General features: G+C 39.1%; 1 protein-coding gene across 10 annotated transcripts in view; it reads left to right on the plus strand.

Annotated features, from left to right (window-relative positions):
* Positions 1-18,180, plus strand: part of ERC1 (ELKS/RAB6-interacting/CAST family member 1) — a 564,233-nt gene that overhangs the window by 502,565 nt on the left and 43,488 nt on the right. For 7 of the 10 annotated variants that reach the window (XM_045830450.1, XM_045830453.1, XM_045830452.1 and 4 more), the window contains one exon: positions 2,310-2,498. In XM_045830450.1, the coding sequence (XP_045686406.1) occupies positions 2,310-2,498 (189 nt within the window). Of the gene's footprint in view, positions 1-2,309; positions 2,499-18,180 lie in introns of those variants that run through there. The other 3 variants (XM_045830458.1, XM_045830457.1, XM_045830460.1) reach the window with 1 other exon arrangement.

Genomic DNA, 18,180 nt, shown 5'->3' on the forward strand with positions numbered 1-18,180 from the left:
CAGGTCAAGGCCAGCCACCGCCTGTGTTCTTCCTGGGACCACCAGACATGAGCTACAAAGCAGTCTGCAGATGGTTGCTAGTTGTGCTGGATTGGGAGGTGCCCAGGCAAGGCCAAGCTGTGAACCAAGGCTGACTGCTGCTATTGCCTGGCCTGCATCCACCTAGCAAGAAGTACAGGGTACACTGAGGCCAGATGCTGCTTGTTTGAGAGATTTTAGGGAAATCTGAAGCATGAGCCAAGACAGACCATTTGTGTGAAAAAGCCACTACAAACAGCTTAGATGGGTCTGAAAGCTAAATGGGATGGGGCCTCAGGGAGCCAGGGCAGGGCAAACAGTGTGAGCCAGATCGATGGAATCCCAGATATGGTACCCGCCTGCCAGCTCTGTTGGGGGAGAGAGATTTCAGAAAAGGAGCAATGGCCTCTGCCAGCACTTCTGTCTGGCAGAAAGTTGCCCCCACCCCCAGTTCTTGCCCTGATGCTACAAAATTTAGTTCCTCCTTGTATGTCTCTGGTGCCTTTCAAGCTGCTGCTCCAGGGTTTGAGCTCAGAAGGAGTGATTGTCAGTAAGGCTGTGCATGGGCCCTATAAGAGGAACTGCCTGGCACTCCAAAAGCCCTCTGTCTCTCTCAGCATCAATCCCCACTAGTTTTTACAGCCAGAAGTTATGGGGATTTCTCTTCCTGGCACTGGAATCCTGTGCTGGGGGCCCTGGTGTACGGCTGGGACCCCTCACTTCTCAGACAGTACCTCCACAGCCAAAATATCTCTCCCAGTTTTTATCCACTATACACAGGTGTGGGACAAGCACATTCCATTTTTCCAACCCTCCTGCCAGTCTCGATGTAGCTTCTTCTTTAATTCCATAGTTGTAGGAATTCCATCAAGCCAGATATCAGGCAGTTCTGAATGATGGTTCTTCTGTAGTTTACTTGTAATTTTGACATAGTTGTGCGAGGAAGCAAGTTCTGCATTTGCCTGTGCTACCATCTCAACCAGAAGTTCTCAGGTGGCATTCTTGATGGAATATCTAGAGGCTATTTTATTATTTCTTTTATAGTTTTCTATGTTTTTCAGAGTAAAATATGTATTGATTTTGTAATTTAAAAGTGTATAATGTTATTTAAAAAAAAAAAAAACCTCTAGAAAGGAAAGCAGCAGGAGCCGTCAGTCCTGTGAGGAGGCCAGGGAGAAATCAGTGTCATGTTGTAAGTCAGATTATTGAGCTCCCTATTCATTTGGTGGGTCAGAGGTGTAATAATGATGAAAATGCCAACCCAGTGACATGCAACAGGTGCAGACCTCTGCCTTGCAAGCTCTGGGAACATTTTGAGAATTGCCAGCATTTTGGCCATGTTTCGCAGCTCTCACAGTTGCTGTGTATCAAGCAGATGCTGCTCTAACATTTCAGTTCTGAGACGTGAGATCCACTGCAACTGTTCCTAAACACTCCAAGCTTTGACCAACTACCAAGTACCTGACCAGAGTATTGTCATGAGAGCTGTTAAATGGAATTCTGGGGCAAAAGTCATCTGTCATTTAATGTGCTTCCAAAGGCAGTCAAAGGGATAATTGTTCATCCAGGGCAAAGGGAATATAATATTTCAAGAAAATAGAACAGGACCATTATTCAGGAAAAACATAGAACCAATGTTACAACTGAGAAAATTTCAGAGTCCGTGGCTGTGAGTCTGGTATTTGGTATTACATAAGGATTTATCCATCACTGTTTTAAAAGAATATCAGATAGCTTCTGTGAAATGAACAAGAGGAGCTTACGCCAGGATGAGGCAGGTTAGTAATGAGTTCACTCATCACATCTCTTGGCCAAGGAAAATATGCACCTTCTCCAGAGACAGAATTTTTCTTCCATTCTAGGAGATGGAGGAACACATGAAGTATATGTTGTACAGTTTTTCAGATGAGCAAATTTCACTAGCAGTATTTTGTAACCTACTCATAAATAAATGGGGAGAGAAATTGTGAGGTAACTGGAGTATTTATCAGGAATGTTGTCCCTGTGTAAACATTAGTCCTATGCTTAAACCCCTGCCAAAGACGGCACTTTTAGTCTCATATTGATACACTAAGCCAACATCCCCTACCCATCTCTCAGAATGGTGGTAGGGTGTGACACTGTAAATGTGCAGGTATGTGGAACTGTTTCTTTTGATAATCCTGAAGTTGTCAATAGTCATTAGAAGAGCTTTAGTCTTTGGTCAGTTTTCTTTGACTTAGGAGGCATAAACATATGTAAACTTCTCATTTCAGATTGACCTTGACTTTTCTCACTTTTTTTTACCTCAGATCATCCAGCCCCTCTTAGAACTTGACCAAAATAGAAGCAAATTAAAATTGTATATTGGACACCTGACAGCCCTGTGCCATGACCGAGACCCCCTGATCCTTCGTGGGCTCACTCCACCAGCTTCATATAACTTGGATGATGACCAGGCAAATTGGGAGAATGAGCTGCAGAAGATGACCCAGGAACAGGTAAGTTGCTTGAACTTTGATAAGACCTTATTAAAATTCAACTGTTACTTAAGTTGTTGTAATAGGAGCTACCTTAGAGAATTTAGTGCTCATATTCAAGATTCTTAGCAGTGGTTAATTCTTCAACAGATACTAGGAATTACCATTTGAAGGAAGTGCTACTTTATTCTTCCCTCAGTATAACCTGCTCAAGTATCAGAAAGGGTAATTTAGATGGAAGAGGGTAAAGGACAATATGTTCACATGCCATGCATTATTTCATAGAAGTGATGGCCACTAATAATTAATCACCACTGAAGGAATGTCTGAGTTAAGGATACTTGGGTAAGAGATTTCTGACAAGTCAGTAGCATGTATCTTTACTTGTCTCTAGAGAACTGTGGGTTACAACATACTAAGTTTTTAAGAAAAGAACCATTAGATGAATTAGTTTAGGTTACCATCCCCATGCTGTGTTTTCTGAACACTGTTGCCTGTCGATTCACTTTTTTTATGTTGTGATTTTTTTTTAGTTCAACAAATAAATGAGAAGGTTAGTCCAGAGACAAACTATGAATTAAAGAAAGAGAAAACAGGATGAGGATAGGGATAGAAAGCAGATATGCAAAGTGAAAGAAAGAAAAATTGAATAAACACTTAGAAATAGAAAAAAAAATAGAATAGTTTTTAAAACATTAATTCTAAGCTCCTTTGTTTCTAGTTTAAGTGTTGTAAATTTACTAAAACTCTTCATCAGACTTTGAAGCTATATACTGTTCTTCAGCCAAATACTTCCTATTTGTTAAAACATTATCTGTTACTCATAATACATGAAGGAAAATTGTGTTTAATACAAAACCTCTCATAGTGTGATGTTAAATATAGCAGTGATGACTCACAGGTCGAGAAAGGTGAACTGGAATCTAAGAGCTGCTCTTCTTTCCCTATTATTAGGCAATAGCCTAATAATAGTCATATTTAGCCACCTAATTAGTTATTTACCTTATTTATTTGATGTGAAAAGGTAAGGCCTACCTCTCAAATTTAGCATGTTGCTGAAGAAATTTTAATTTCTTTCTTCTTGAAAGAGGAAAAGTATAAATGACGGAATTAAATTGAATCCTAATATTTCCTTTTAGTATTAATAACCAAATGAAACCAGTGAAAATGCAAAGGAAAGCCCACTAGATACTAAGAGTATGATGGGTTTTAATTTTAGAAGCTTTTACTTCACAATTTTGCAGAAAGACAATGCTTCTTAAAGCACTAACATAGTGATGTGTCAAAGTTTAATTGACATTAAATTATTTCTTTGTAAACAGCTTGTCTTTGAAATGGAAAAGAGTATTTTTATTCTCAGTCACGTTTTGTAATATGTCTGAATGGACTTAACTCAGCTTTCCAAGGGCAAAAAAAATATCTTTGGGGTGAGACCAAGACAGAAAATTTCAAACTAAGAATTTTTCAGAAAATGTTGAATGAATGAAACCAGGAATTCATTAACAGATTTGCACATTATGTTACAATCAAGCTACTGTGATTCTCCAATTTTGCTTACATACATGAATTATATTGATATTGTCATGTTCTCCTTGATTATTTGCTTCAATTACTGAAGTTACGGCTTGAGATATGTGGAATAGTATCTCCAGCATGATTTCCTGGGAAACAGGTGACTTAGGTCATCTGTGAAGGAATATAGCATCTACTACCACCTTCTATGAGCTTCTCCATGGCTGCTAAAGATTGTTAGAGAAATCAAACAATATGCTGCCCCCTTGCCCCAATAAAAAATTTAAGGGAATAACTATTGAGAAAAATGACCTCTAATAATACAAAATGACTTGCCTATGAAAGTACTGTGATCACAGTTTGACTTTAGTGTTTGAAGCCCAAGAAACATAAGATACGAATCACTGCCAGATATGCATAGTAGTTTATTTTGTGCATATGTTTTGTTTATATTTTTCTTTTGGATATGTAGAGCCTTCTGTGACTGACATTTGTGTTATTGAATTCTGTATGTCCAGTGCATTTCACTGCTATCATGCTCCTTCAAATGGCATCCCTATGAGGATAGTACAAGCCTGTCTGTCCTTTTCATTGCTGTATCCTCTGTACCAAGAACAATGCCTGTGATAGAGGATCTGCTCAATAAATATTTATTGAATGAATGAGATAGAGGAAGAGGAAATCAGGAGGATAGGCTAAAGTCCATATTCCTTATCATATCACACAAAGCTTTCTTTCATTTGGCCTAATGATTAAATGCACATCCCTTCCTACCCTATCCTTGAAGCATACTGAACCACTTACAATTTTTTAAACTATTAAACTACTTAGATCTTTCATGCTTCTGTCCTTTTGTTTATGCTGATCCTTCTGCCTAAAGTACCCTTCCCTACCTTTCCTACCCAGGAAATACCTAAATAAAAATCTGAGTTCTGAAACTCAGCCAAGGCATGACTTTTTCCATGCATTCTGTCCCTGAAACCCCGGGTGCAATGTTCTGCTCCCTCTTCAGGACTGTTGTACTACATATAATACTTAGACTTAAATGTTTTCATGTCTCTCTCCCATTCCAGACTTTCTGTTGTTGAGGACATGAACCAGATCATTTTCACCTTGAAATTTATACCAGCTACCTGTTACTTGCTCAATAACTTAAATAAGTATGTGAATTCTAGTGACTGAATTATTTTGCACTTCATATTTGTGATTCTTAATTCTCCATCTAGATAAGTTTCTTCACTGCCAGGACCATGTCTTGTATTTCTATATTACCTAGCATGATACTATGCATGTCCAGAATGCTTCATATATACTTAGCTGGTTATTTATTGGTGATTCGAGACAGTTTCATCAGTGTCATTTAGTAGCTTTAGATAATCTGACTATTGATGTCAGGAACCACTTAGACTCCACCCTGCATCATGATCCTATAATTTCTAACTGCCTGGTTTATAGAAATATAGCCTGAGTGGACTTAACTCTGAAGATTTCCCAGAGTTGTTTTTTTTTCCTTTGCCTTCATAGAAACTGGCTACCATACCAACTAAATGGATGGATTTGTTTATTTTTCACACCTTATTAATTTTTGCTTTATGTGTCTTGAAGCTCTGTTATTAAGTGCATATATGTTAAAGATTGTTATGTCTTTTTCATTAGTTGACCCTTTTATCATTATGTAATGTCTCTCTTCAAAGCTGGTAATATTCCATGCTCTGAAATCTGCCTTGTCTGATGTTAATGTAACCACTCCATCTCTTTTTAAATTAGTGAGTACATGGTCAATCTTTTTCCATATATTTGTTTTTAACCTCTGTCTTTATATTTAAAGTGTGAGTGTCTTATATACAGCATATATCTACCAGCTCAGAGGGCACAGGTCTAGGGTGCAAGATTATCTCTCTTCCTCCTTGGTTCCAGAGAGTAGAGCTACCTCCTTGGTTTCAATAGGCCAGGCTGCCACTGAGGGCCAAAGGGCTGGATCTGCCATCCCATAAAGCCTGGAGGACAGAGCATCCAAAAAAGTGGATTATTCTCAAGCCTTAAAATCTAATGGAATTTGCCCTGCTAGGTTTTGGACTTGCTTGAAATCTATGATCCCTTTCTCTTCTTTCCAATTTCTCCTTTTTGGAATGGAAATATCTAGCCTATCTCTTTCCCACCATCATATTTTAGAAGTAGATAACTTATCTGATTTCAACAGGTTCACATCTAGAAATTTTGCCTCAGGATGAATCATATTTTGATTTTCACCCACATTTGATTTAGATGAGATTTTGATGAGATTTGGGACTTAAGAGTTGATGCTGGAATGGGTTAAGACATTTGAGTTTTGGGGATGGGGTTGAATGTATGTTGCATGTAAGAAGGACATGATTTGAGGGCTAGAGAGCATGGGATGTTACAGGCTGAATTGTGACCCCAAAGTTCATTGAACCGCTAAATTCTAGAATGTGACTGTGTTTGGAGATAGGGCCTATAAATGAGACTGATAGTGTGGGTCTAATCCAGTCTGACAGGTAACCCTATAGGAAAAGATTAGGACATATATGAGACACCAGGGGTGCGTGCTCACAGAGGGGAAAAAAAAAAAACGTGAGGACACAGCAAGAATGCAATCACCTATAAGCCAAGAAGAGAGCCCTCAGAAGAAACCAGCCCTACCAACATCTAAATGTTGAATTTCTAACTTCCAGAACTGTAAGAAAATAAATTTGTCAATAAGCCACCTAATCTATGATAGCTTGTTATGGCAGCCCTAGTAAACTAGTATACTTTTTTCCCCCTCAATCAATCCTTTCATTTTCCCCCAACTTCCCATATATCTTCATTTTGAAAAATGCTCTTCTCTAGGTACAGAATTCTAGGTTGTTTCTAGTTTGTTTTTGTTTTTTAATACTTTAAAGATGCTGTTCTATTTTCTTCCGTTAAAAAGTCTTCTATATTCTCTTTTTTAAAAAATAGTGTATTGTTTATACTATTACTGTTGTCCCAATTTCCCCCCTTTACCCCCCTCCACCCAGCCCAACCCCCCATTCCCACAGTCAATCCCCACAACATTGTCCATGTCCATGGGTCATGCATATATGTTCTTTGACTTTTCTTTTCACCTTTTTTCAGCCAGTCACCACCTCCCCCATCACTTCTTACAGCTGTCAGTCTGTTCCCTGTCTCTATGGCTCTGATTCTGTTTTGTTCATTAGTTTATTTTGTTCATCAGATTCCACTTATAAGTGAGAGCATATGGTATTTGTCTTTTACTGACTGGCTTATTTCACTTGGCATAATAGTCTCTACTTCCATCCATGCCATCACAAAAGGTAAGAATTTCTTCTTTTTTATTGCTGCATAGTATTCAATTGTGTAAATGTACCATAGCTTTTTGATCCACTCATCTACTGATGGGCACTTACACGGTTTCCAGATCTTAGCTATTGTAAATAACTCTGCTATGAACATAGGGGTGCATATATTCTTCTGAATTGTTGTTTTGGGACTCTTAGGATATATTCCCAGAAGTGGAATTGCTGGGTCAAAAGGCAATTCCATTCTTAATATTTTGAGGAAACCTCACACTGTTTTCCAGAGTGGTTGCACTGTCTGCATTTTCACCAATAGTGCACTAGGATTTCTTTTTCTCCACATCCTTACCAGCACTTGTTTGTTGATTTATTAATTGATGGCCATTTTGCCAGGTATGAGATGATATCTCATTGTGGTTTTAATTTGCATCTCTCTGATGGCTAGTGATGTTGAACACTTTTTCATATGTCTATGAACCATCTATATTTCCTCCTTGAAGAAGTGTCCATTCAGATCCTTTGCCCATTTTTAATTGAATTGTCTATCTTCCTAGTTTTGAGTCATATGAGTTCTTTATTTACTTATATACACATATATATACATACATCCATCCCCACTGTGCAGCCCTCTTCAGTGCCTGCAGCCCATGGGCAGAGGCTAGGCCCCTTGGTTCCAGGCCAGGGTGCTCTAGCATGGGACACTAGGTATATTTTGGAGATTAAATCCTTGTCTATTGTATCATTGGCAGATACATTCTCCCATACAGTTGATTCCCTTTTCATTTTGATGATGGTTTCTTTAGCTGTACAGAAGCTTTTTAATTTGATGTAGTCTCATTTGTTTATTTTTCCTTTTGTTCTCCTTGCCCTAGGATATATATCAGCAAAATTATTGCTATGTGAGGTATCTGAATTTTAGTGTCTATGTTTTCCTCCAGGATTTTTATGGCATCACAACTTAAATTTAAGTCTTTTATCCATTTTTAGTTTATTCTGGTGTATGGTGGAAGTTGGTGGTCCAGTGTCATTTTTTTTCCAAGTACTAAACCAGTTCTCCCAACACCGTTTATTGAAGACACTGTCTTCACTCCATTGTATGCTCTTGCATCCTATATCAAATATTAATTGACCATAAAGGTGTGGGTTTATTTCTGGGCTCTCTGTTCTGTTTCATTGATCTATGTGTCTGTTCTTATGCCAGTACCAGATGTTTTGATTATAGTATAGTTTGATATCAGGTATTGTGATCCCTCCATATTTGTTCTTCTTTCTCAAGACTGCTGAGAATATTCAGGGTCTTTTTGGGTTCCATATAAGTTTTTGGAATAGTTGTTCTAGATCTGTGAAAAATACCACTGGTATTTTAATAGGCATCTCCTTGAATATGCAGATAGCTCTGGGAAGTATGGACTTTTTAATATTAATTCTTCTAGTCCATGAACACAATATATGCTTCCACTTATTTGTATCTTCCTCACTTTCTTTCTTCAGTGCCCTTTAGTATTCTGAGTACAGGTCTTTTACTGCCTTGGTTAAATTTATTCATAGGTACCCTTTTTTTTTCAAGAGTAAATTATATTGTTTTCTTAGTTTCTCTTTCTGATAGTTCATTACTGATGTATAAAAATGCCATCAGTTTCTGAGTATTGATTTTGTATCTTGCTGTTTTGCTGAATTTATTTGTTAGGTCTAGTAGGGTTTTTTTGGTGGAGCCTATAGGGTTTTCTGTATACAATATCATGTAATCTGTGAGTGATGACAATTTTACTTCCTCCTTTCTAATTTGGATGCCTTCTATTTCTTCTTCTTGCCTGATTGCTGTGGCTAGGACTTCCAGTACTATGATAAATAAGAGTGGTGACAGCAGACATCCTGCCCTGTTCCTGATCTTAAGGGAGATGCTTTTAGGTTTTGTCTGTGAAATATAATGTTGGCTGTAGGATTTTCATATATGGCCTTTATTATGTTTAGGTATGATCCATCTATTCCCACTTTGTTGAGAGTTTTTATCATAAATGGGTGCTGTATTTTATCAAATGCTTTTTCCATATCTATTGATAAGCTCATGTGATTTTTATGTTTCATTTTGTTTATGTGGTGCATCACATTTACTGATTTGCAAATATTGTACCATCCTTGTATCCCTGGGATGAATCCCTTTAATCATGGTGTATGTTCTTTTTAATGCATTGCTATACGCCGTTTACTAATATTTTACTGAGGATTTTACCAACTATGCTTTTCTTTCTTTGTTGTGTCTTTACCTGGTTTTGGAATTAGGGTAACACTGGACTCATAAAAAGAAGTTGCAAGTCTTCCTGCTTCTTGGATTTTTTTGCAAGTTTGAGAAGAAATGATGTTACTTCTTCTTTGAATGATTGGTAATATTTACCTGTAAGATCATCTGATCCAGGACTTTTGTGTGCCGGAGTTTTTTGATTACTGCTTCAATTTCATTTGTTGTTAGTGGTCTATTCAGGTTTTATGCTGCTTCCTTATTCAACTTTGGAACGCTGTGTGTTTCTAGAAATTTATCCATTTTGCCCAGGTTGTCCATTTTCTTGACATATAGCTGTTCATAGTATTTTCTTACAATCCTTTGTTTTCTTTGGTGTCAGTTGTCACTTCCCTTCTTTCATTTCTGATTTTATTCATTTGAGTCTTCTTTCTTTTTTTCTTGATCAGCTATTGATATGCCTATTTTGTTTATCTTTTCAAAGAACCAGCTCCTGGATTCATCAATCTTTTACATTGTTTTTTTATTCTCTGTGTCATTTATTTCCACTCTGATACTGATTATTTCCTTCCTTTTACTCACTCTGGGCTTTGTGTTTTGTTGTTTTACTACTTCTTCTAGGTGTAGGGTTAGATTGTTTACTTGAGATTTTTCTATCTCCTTTAGGTAGGCCTTTAATGCTATGAACTTCTTTCTCAGAACTGCTTTCACTGTGTTCCATAGATTTTGGGTTGTTGTTGTTCATTTTGTTTACTGGTGCTTTTGATTTCTTCCTTGAAATCATTAATGACCCATTCATTTTTTAATAACATGCTAATTTAGCCTCCTGTGTTTGAATGTTTTTATTGAGGTTCCTTTCTAGTTTCATGCCATTGTGATCTGAGAAAATGCTTGATATGGTTTCAGTTTTCTTGAATTTGTTAAGACTTATTTTATGGTCTCTCTTTGAGAATGATCCACGTGCACTTAGGAAAAATGTGTATTCTGCTGCTTTGAGATGAAACATTCTGTAAATATCAATTAAATTTGTTTGAACTAGTGTGTCATTTAAGGTCACTGTGTCCTTGTTGATTTTTCATCTGGAAGATCTATCCATTGGTGAGATTAGAGTGTTAAAATCCACTACAATGACTATTGCTGTTAATCTCTTCATTAAAGTCCAGCAAGATTTTTATATATTTATGTGTTCCTTATTTTGAGTGCATATATGTTTACAAAGGTTATATCCTCTTGTTGGATTTATCCCTTTGGTATTGCGTAGTGACCTACTTTGTCTCTTGTTGTGACCTTTGTTTTGAAGTATATTTTGTCAGTTATAAGTGTTATTACACCAGCTTCTTTTCATTTCCATTTACATGGAATATTTTTTCCATCCCTTCACTTTCAGGCTATGTAAATCTTTTGTTCTGAGATGGGTCTCTTGTAGATAGCATATATGGTTCATGTTTTCTTATCCATTCTGCTTACCTGTGTCTTTTGATTAGAGTATTTAATCCTTTTACATTTAAGATTATTATTGGTAGGTACTTATTCATTGTCATTTTATTCCTTTTCCCTGTGTTCTTCTATCTCTCTCTATTTCTTCTTTTAAATCAGTCCCTTTGACATTTCCTGCAGTGTTGGTTTGGTGTTGATGAGCACCTTTGGCCTCTTTTGCCTGAGAACCTCTTTATTTTGCCTTCAACTTTAAATGATAGCCTTGCCGAATAGAGTAGCCTTGATTGCAGATCCTTGCTTTTCATTACTTTGAATACTTCATGCCAATTCATTCTTGCAAGAAATGTTTCTGTTGAGAAATCATCTGACAGTATTATTGTAACTCCCTATAGATAACTGACTCACTCTTGCTGCCTTTAAGATTCACTCTTTATCTTTAGAAACTTTGCCATTTTAATATGATGTGTCTTAGTGTGGGTGTCTTTGGGTTCATATTGATTGGGATTCTCTGTGCTTCCCGAACTTGTGTGACTTTTTCCTTCACCAGGTTAGGGAATTTTTCTGTCATTATTTTTTCAAACAGGTTTTCTATCCCTTGTTCACTTTCTTCTACTTCTGCTACTCCTGTGATGCGGATATTGTTATGTTTCACATTATCACAAAGTGCCCTTAACCCATTCTTGTTCTTTTTCAGTCTTTTTTCTATTTGTTGCTCTGATTGGGTGTTTTTTTCTATCTTTTTTTTCAAATCATTGATTCAATCCTCTGCTTCATCTAGCCTGCTTTTAATTCCTTCTAGAGTATTCTTCATTTAAGATATGCATTCCTCATTTCCAACTGGTTCATATTCATAGTTTCTGTGTCCTTTTTCATGCTGATGTAATCCTCACTAAGTCCCTTATAGTTCTAAGTTCTTTGAGCATCCGTATAACCAGTACTTTGAACTCTGTGTCTGATAAATTGCTTGCCTCAATTTCATTTAGCTCTTTTTCTGGGGTTCCTGCTTTTCTTCCTTTTGGGGGTTATTTCTTTTCTTTTTTTTAAGATTTTATTTATTTCATAGAGAGAGGGAAAGAGAAGGAGAAAGAGAGGGAGAGAAAGATATATCAATGTGTGGTTGCCTCTCGCACACCCCCCACAGGGAACTTGGGAACCTGGCCCACAACCCAGGCATGTGTCCTGACTGGGAACTGAACCAGTGACCCTTTGGTTCACAAGCCCACACTAAATCCATTGATCTACCCCAGCCAGGCAGGGGGTTATTTCTTTGTCTCTCCATTTTAACTGACTCATTTTGTTTGTTTCTATGTATTCAATACATCTGCTTTGACTCCTTGTTTTTGTAAGGTGGACGCATGCGGTACAAGTCCTGTGTGACTCAGTGTTGCCCTCCACTTTATCCCCTGAGCTGGAAATGCCCTTTGTGTGGGGTTATACGGGCCCTCCTGCTGTATTTGGGTCTTGATTGTTGTTGGCATATTCGTTGGTGGGATCTTTCCTCCTGCTGACTGACTGCAAATTTCAACCCCCACTACATCTTGCACACTTTTGTACAGTTACTGACAGAACAAAACAACACGACACACACACACACACACACACACACACACACACACAAAACCAGACCTAAAACAAGTAAAAAAAATCCCTGAAAAATAACAGCAAAATCAACAACAAAAAAGTAAAGGTTAATAAGAGTGGAAAGAGAAATGGAATAGTAAAAGGAAAAAAGAATACAGGAGGACCAAAGGAAAGGAAAATGATTATGAGAGGAGAAAAGGAAGAGAAGCAGTAAGAGTAAGGAACAAAAAAGAAATCACCAAAAAAGAAAACAGAAAGGAAAAGAAAAATAAGAAGAAAGGAAAGAAGGGGAAAATGAAGTAAGAAAAGGGAAAAGTAAAATAGGAGATATGAAAGAAAAATCGAGAAAAAAGGAAAATGAAGAAAAAATAAAAATGCTTATCAAAAAAATAAAAATAATGTAAAAGAATGTTTCCGTTTATAATGCACTCCCATGTATAATGTACACCCACATTTAGTTCCATTTTAATGCATGAGCATAAATAAAAGAATTAAAAACATTTATATGGAATTAGTACCTCCCATGTATAATGCACAGCCTTATTTTTCCCTCAGAAAATGTGCATTATACATGCAAAGTACAGTAAGCGGATTGTTTCAGCAGAGTTGAGTGCTTGCCTGCTGCATTCTTCCTTTGGGTTCTGCTCTGATGTTGCCTGGAGCTGGTGTAAGCCAATGTCAGATTATGCCCATGTCTAGCCCTTAGCAGTTTGTGACTGCCTCTTCCAGGCTTGGCTGTGCCCTGGATGGGTGTTGCTACACTGCAGGCTGGGTTTTTTCAGCTCAGGGTACAGAGGTGGATCAGCAATCCTCCAAATGCAGCATAGGGCCTACTGCCTCCTGCCTCTGCCTGCTGACCTTCTGTCAGTTTTAGTCTAGCTGCTGACCCAACTATTTCTGAGAGGGCCTCTGGCAGAATCACAAGGATGGGACCCCTGGATCTTACATTGCAAGTACTATTCAGACTTCAGGGAAGATGGTGGGTCGTTCACCTATCCCCACGCCACACTGCTGAGTTTGTCACAGATTATTTTCCTGAACTCAGCAGGGCAGAGCTCCTAGTAGGAAAGCAGGTGGGGCCTCCAGATCCCAGAGAATGGGTCTGCTGGAAACCCGGAGGGTGTTTCTGTGGCTACACCCTAAAGCCAGTCTCTGACACCCTCAGAGACTGCCTCTTGCTGTCTTCTCAGCAGGGGTTAAGATGTAGGGTGGGGCAAAGTAAGGGGTAAAAAAGATGCAGGGTGGTCCAGCAGAATTCTGTAGGGTGGGGTGAGCAGGATCCCAGAGGATGGGGCAGTTGGTTTCCCACAGGGTGGGGTAATTGTTTTACCCTTGGAAGGGGCTTGCTCTTCTCAAGAAAAATGGCTGCTGCAGTATTGAGGTACATCTTGGCACAGGCAACCCAGTAGCCATTCCCCAACATCTCTCCCCAAAGCCTTCCTCTCCAGACTCTCCTCAGGTGGCTACAGTCCACACCACCCTCCTTTCACCTGAGCCCAAGGTGAATGACTGCGAACAAACCTGTGCTTTGGTCCCATGATGTGTGTGGGAGGGGCGGGGGGTGCGGGGGAGGGAAGTGGCTTTGTCTCCCAACAGACTCTCTCTCTCCTACAGACAAAACCCTGCAGCCGTACAGTAACCACTGGATACTACACGGTCATCTCACCCTGGCACTGGCACTCTGTGCTCGGGAGTCTGGTCTAGGGTTCAGGCTCCACTCCTCTCAGGGGAAGCTCCCACAGCTGCACCATACCTTGGCCTGCTACACCAGGGAGCAGTGCAAGTTCTGCATCCCGCCTTCCTGCTCACGTGGATGTGGTTTCTTCCCATCCTTGGTTAAGAGTGTCCTCTTTGGGTAGCCTTTGGGTGTTTATTTCAGGTAGCTGTGCCTCTCTTTGTTTTTATTTCCTATTTGGTTCTAGGAGGTGATGCGAGTCAGATCCTCCTGCAAGCCTCCATCTTGCCCCCCCCTTCTCTTTTTTTCCTTTCATGTTGCTTTTTTCTCTCCTATCAGGATTTTATTAATTTTTTTTGTTTGTTTTCAGCTGTCTGAAAATAATGTGCAAACTTCTCACGTTTGTTTTTCATGTTTGGGCTAAAATTCTGTTTGGGATCTCTGAGTCTCTTGGATTTACAATTTGTTGGGGTTTTTTAATATATTTTATTGATTATGATGTTAACAGTTGTCACATTTTCTCCCTTTATTCCCCTCTATCCTGCGCACCCCTTCCACCTGCATTCCCTGCCTTCTCCATTTCCTATACTATTCTTAACCTCCCCCTGACTGTTCTACCTACCATTTATGCTACTTATTCCCTGTACCTTTTCCCCCTCTCTCCTCCTCCCACTCCCCTGCTGATAACCCTCCATGTGTTCTCCATTTCTATGGTTCTGTTTCTGTTCCGGTTGTTTGTTTCGTTTTTGTTTGGGGGGCTTTTTTTTTTAGGTTCAGTTGTTAATAGTTGTGAGTTTGTTGTCATTTTATTGTTCATATTTTTGCTTTTTTTCTTAGGTAAGTCCCTTTAACATTTCCTATAATAAGGGCTTGGTGATGATGAACTCCTTTAACTTGACTTTATCTGGGAAGCACTTTATCATCTGCTCTTCCATTCTAAATGATAGCTTTGCTGAGTAGAGTCATCTTGGATGTAGGTCCTTGCCTTTCATGACTTGGAATACTTCTTTCCAGCCCCTTCTTGCCTGCAAGGTTTCTTTTGAGAAATCAGCTGAGAGTATAGAAACTCTTTTATAGGTAATTATCTTCTTTTCTCTTGCTGCTTTTAAGATTTTCTCCTTATCTTTAGTCTTAGGTAATGTGATTATGATGTGCTTTGGTGTGTGCTTCCTTGGGTCCAACTTCTTTGGGACTTTCTGAACTTCCTGGACTTCCTGGAAGTCTGTTCCTTTGCCAGATTGGGGAAGTTTTCCTTCATTCTTTGTTCAAATAAGTTTTCAATGTCTTGCTCTTCTTCTTCTCCTTCTGGCACCTCTATGATTCAGGTGTTAGAGCGTTTCAAGTTGTCCTGCAGGTTCCTAAGCCTCTCCTCATTTTTTTTATTTCTCTTTTCTTCATTCTGGTGGAATGTTTCTTTCTTCCTTCTGCTCCAAACCGTTGATTTGAATCCCAATTTCCCCTTCACTGTTGGTTCCCTGTACATTTTCCTTTATTTCACTTTTCATAGCTTTCATTTTTTCCTCTATTTTGCGACTATACTCAACCAATTCTGTGAGCATCCTGATTACCAGTGTTTTGAACTGTGTGTCTGATAGGTTGGCTATCTCTTCATTGCTTAGTTGTATTTTTTCTGGAGCTTTGATCTATTCTTTCATGTGGGCCACTTTTTTTTTGTCTCAGTGTGCCTGTTATGTAGTAAGGGGCGGAACCTTAGGTGTTCACCAGGGCAGGATGACCTATGTCCCTGCATCATGACACTGTATGTGGGGGAGGGGTCTGAGAGGGAACAGTGCCGCTTGCTCCACTCTTTTCCTGCTTTCAGTCACTTCCCCCACTACCCACAAGCAAATTGAGCCCTTCTGGTGCTGATTCCTGAGTGGGTGGGTTTGTGTGCATTCTGGAACTCTGTGGGCCTCTCCAACAAACACTCCTGTGAGGCTGGGAGTTTCTCGAACTGCCTCATCCCCCACAGGTGTTTTCAGTCAGAGGCTTTGAGGCTTTATTTCCCCGAACTGGAACCCTGGGTTGTGTAGTCTGTCTCACTCTTCAGTTGTTCCTCCCAGTTTATCTGCACGTGAATGTGGGACCACCCAGTCCGCCAGCTGCCTCCTTGCTCGGTCCTCCAGCTGCAGCCTCGCCACAAATCCTCTTCACCTGGATGCCCGTCTCTACCCTTCCTACCAGTCTGAATGAATGTTTCTTCTTTAACTCGTTGGTTGTTGGGCTTCCATACAGTTAGATTTTCTGTCAGTTCTGGTTTCTCTGGAAGTTCTACATTTTTTTTAATTTGGGGAAATTCTTAAATCAATTGATAGCAGTGAATTTTAATTTTTGAGTTTAATAAGTCTGCCCCCAAATTTTACACTCTATGGTGTTTTCTTTGGGTGTGATATATTACTTTTCGTTGGGTTGATTTGATAGATGGATACATGAATGACAGGCAGGCATATATACATTAGTGTCTTGTAATACTCATGTTAACTTCAGTGTAGTGTGAGAGTTACGGGCACACATTTTAGAGTCAGTTACAAGTAGATTTGTGTTGTTTTACCTCTCCTGACTACCTGATCTTAGTTTTCTGAAAATCTCTCCCTGTTCTTTCATCTTTCACAGACATAATGTTGTGAGAATTATTAATGCACGTAGATGGTAGTTCTTACTGCTATTACCATCATCATTATTTTCAGTTATTGTTTTACTAAGAATCAGCATAATGGACCCCACATCAACCTTGGAACTTTCCCTCATTCTAGAATCTTTTTTAAAAAATTATTTTGTTGTTCAATTACAGTTGTCTGTATTTTCTCACCATACCTCCCCCGACCCCCTCCAAACCCACCTCCCTCCCTTGCGTCCACCCTCCCCCTTGCATTTGTCCATGTGTCCTTATAATAGTTCCTGGAAACCCTTCTCCCCTCTATCCCCTCCCCCGCCATCTGGCTATTATTAGATTTTTCTTATTTTCAATGACTCTGGTTATTTCCTTTGCTTTTTTCTTTTGTTGATTATGTTCCATTTAAAGGTGAGATTATATGGTATTTGTCCCTCACTGCCTGGCTTATTTCACTTAACATAGTGCTCTCCAGGTCCATCCATGCTGTCACAAAGGGTATAAACTCCTTCTTTCTCTCCGCTGTGTAGAATTCCATTGTGTAAACGTACCATAGTTTTTTGATCCACTCATTTGCTGATGGGCACTTAGGTTGCTTCCAACACTTGACTATTGTAAGTTGTGCTGCTGTGAACATTGGGGTGCATAGGTTCTTTTGTATTGGTGTTTCAGGGCTCTTAGGGTATAGTCCCAGCAGTGGAATTGCTGGATCAGAAGGCAGTTCCATTTTTAGCGTTCTGAGGAAATTTCATACTGTTTTCCACAGTGGCTGCACCAGTCTGCAATCCCACCAACAGTGTACTGGGGTTCCCTTTTCTCCACATCCTCTCCAACACTTGTTTGTTGATTTGTTTATGTTGGCCATTCTGGCGGGTGTTAGGTAGTATCTCATTGTGGTTTTAGTTTGCATCTCTCTGATAACTAGTGATGCTGAGCATCTTTTCATGCGTCTCTGGGCCCTCTGTATGTCCTCCTTGGAGAGGTATCTGTTAAAGTTTTTGCCCATTTTTTAATTGGGTTTTTTGTCTTCCTGGAGTGGAGTCATGTGAGCTCTTTATATACTTTGGAGATCAAACCCTTGTCCTAGGCATCATTGGCAAATATGTTTTCCCATACATTTGGCTCTCTTTTCTTTTTAATGCTGTTTTCTTGGGCCATACAGAAGCTTTTTAATTTGATGAGCTCCTATTTGTTTATTCTTTCTTTTATATCCTTTGCTTTAGGGGACATATCATTGAAGATGTTGCTGCATGGAATGTCTGAGATTTTCCTGCCAATGTTTTCCTGAAGGACTTTTACGGTGTTACAACTTATATTTAAGTCTTTTGTCCACCTTGAATTTATTTTTGTGT

The sequence above is a fragment of the Phyllostomus hastatus genome, unplaced genomic scaffold, assembly GCF_019186645.2.
Source record: "Phyllostomus hastatus isolate PE091 unplaced genomic scaffold, TTU_PhHast_1.1 phas_contig_152, whole genome shotgun sequence".
Classification (NCBI taxonomy): Eukaryota; Metazoa; Chordata; class Mammalia; order Chiroptera; family Phyllostomidae; genus Phyllostomus; species Phyllostomus hastatus.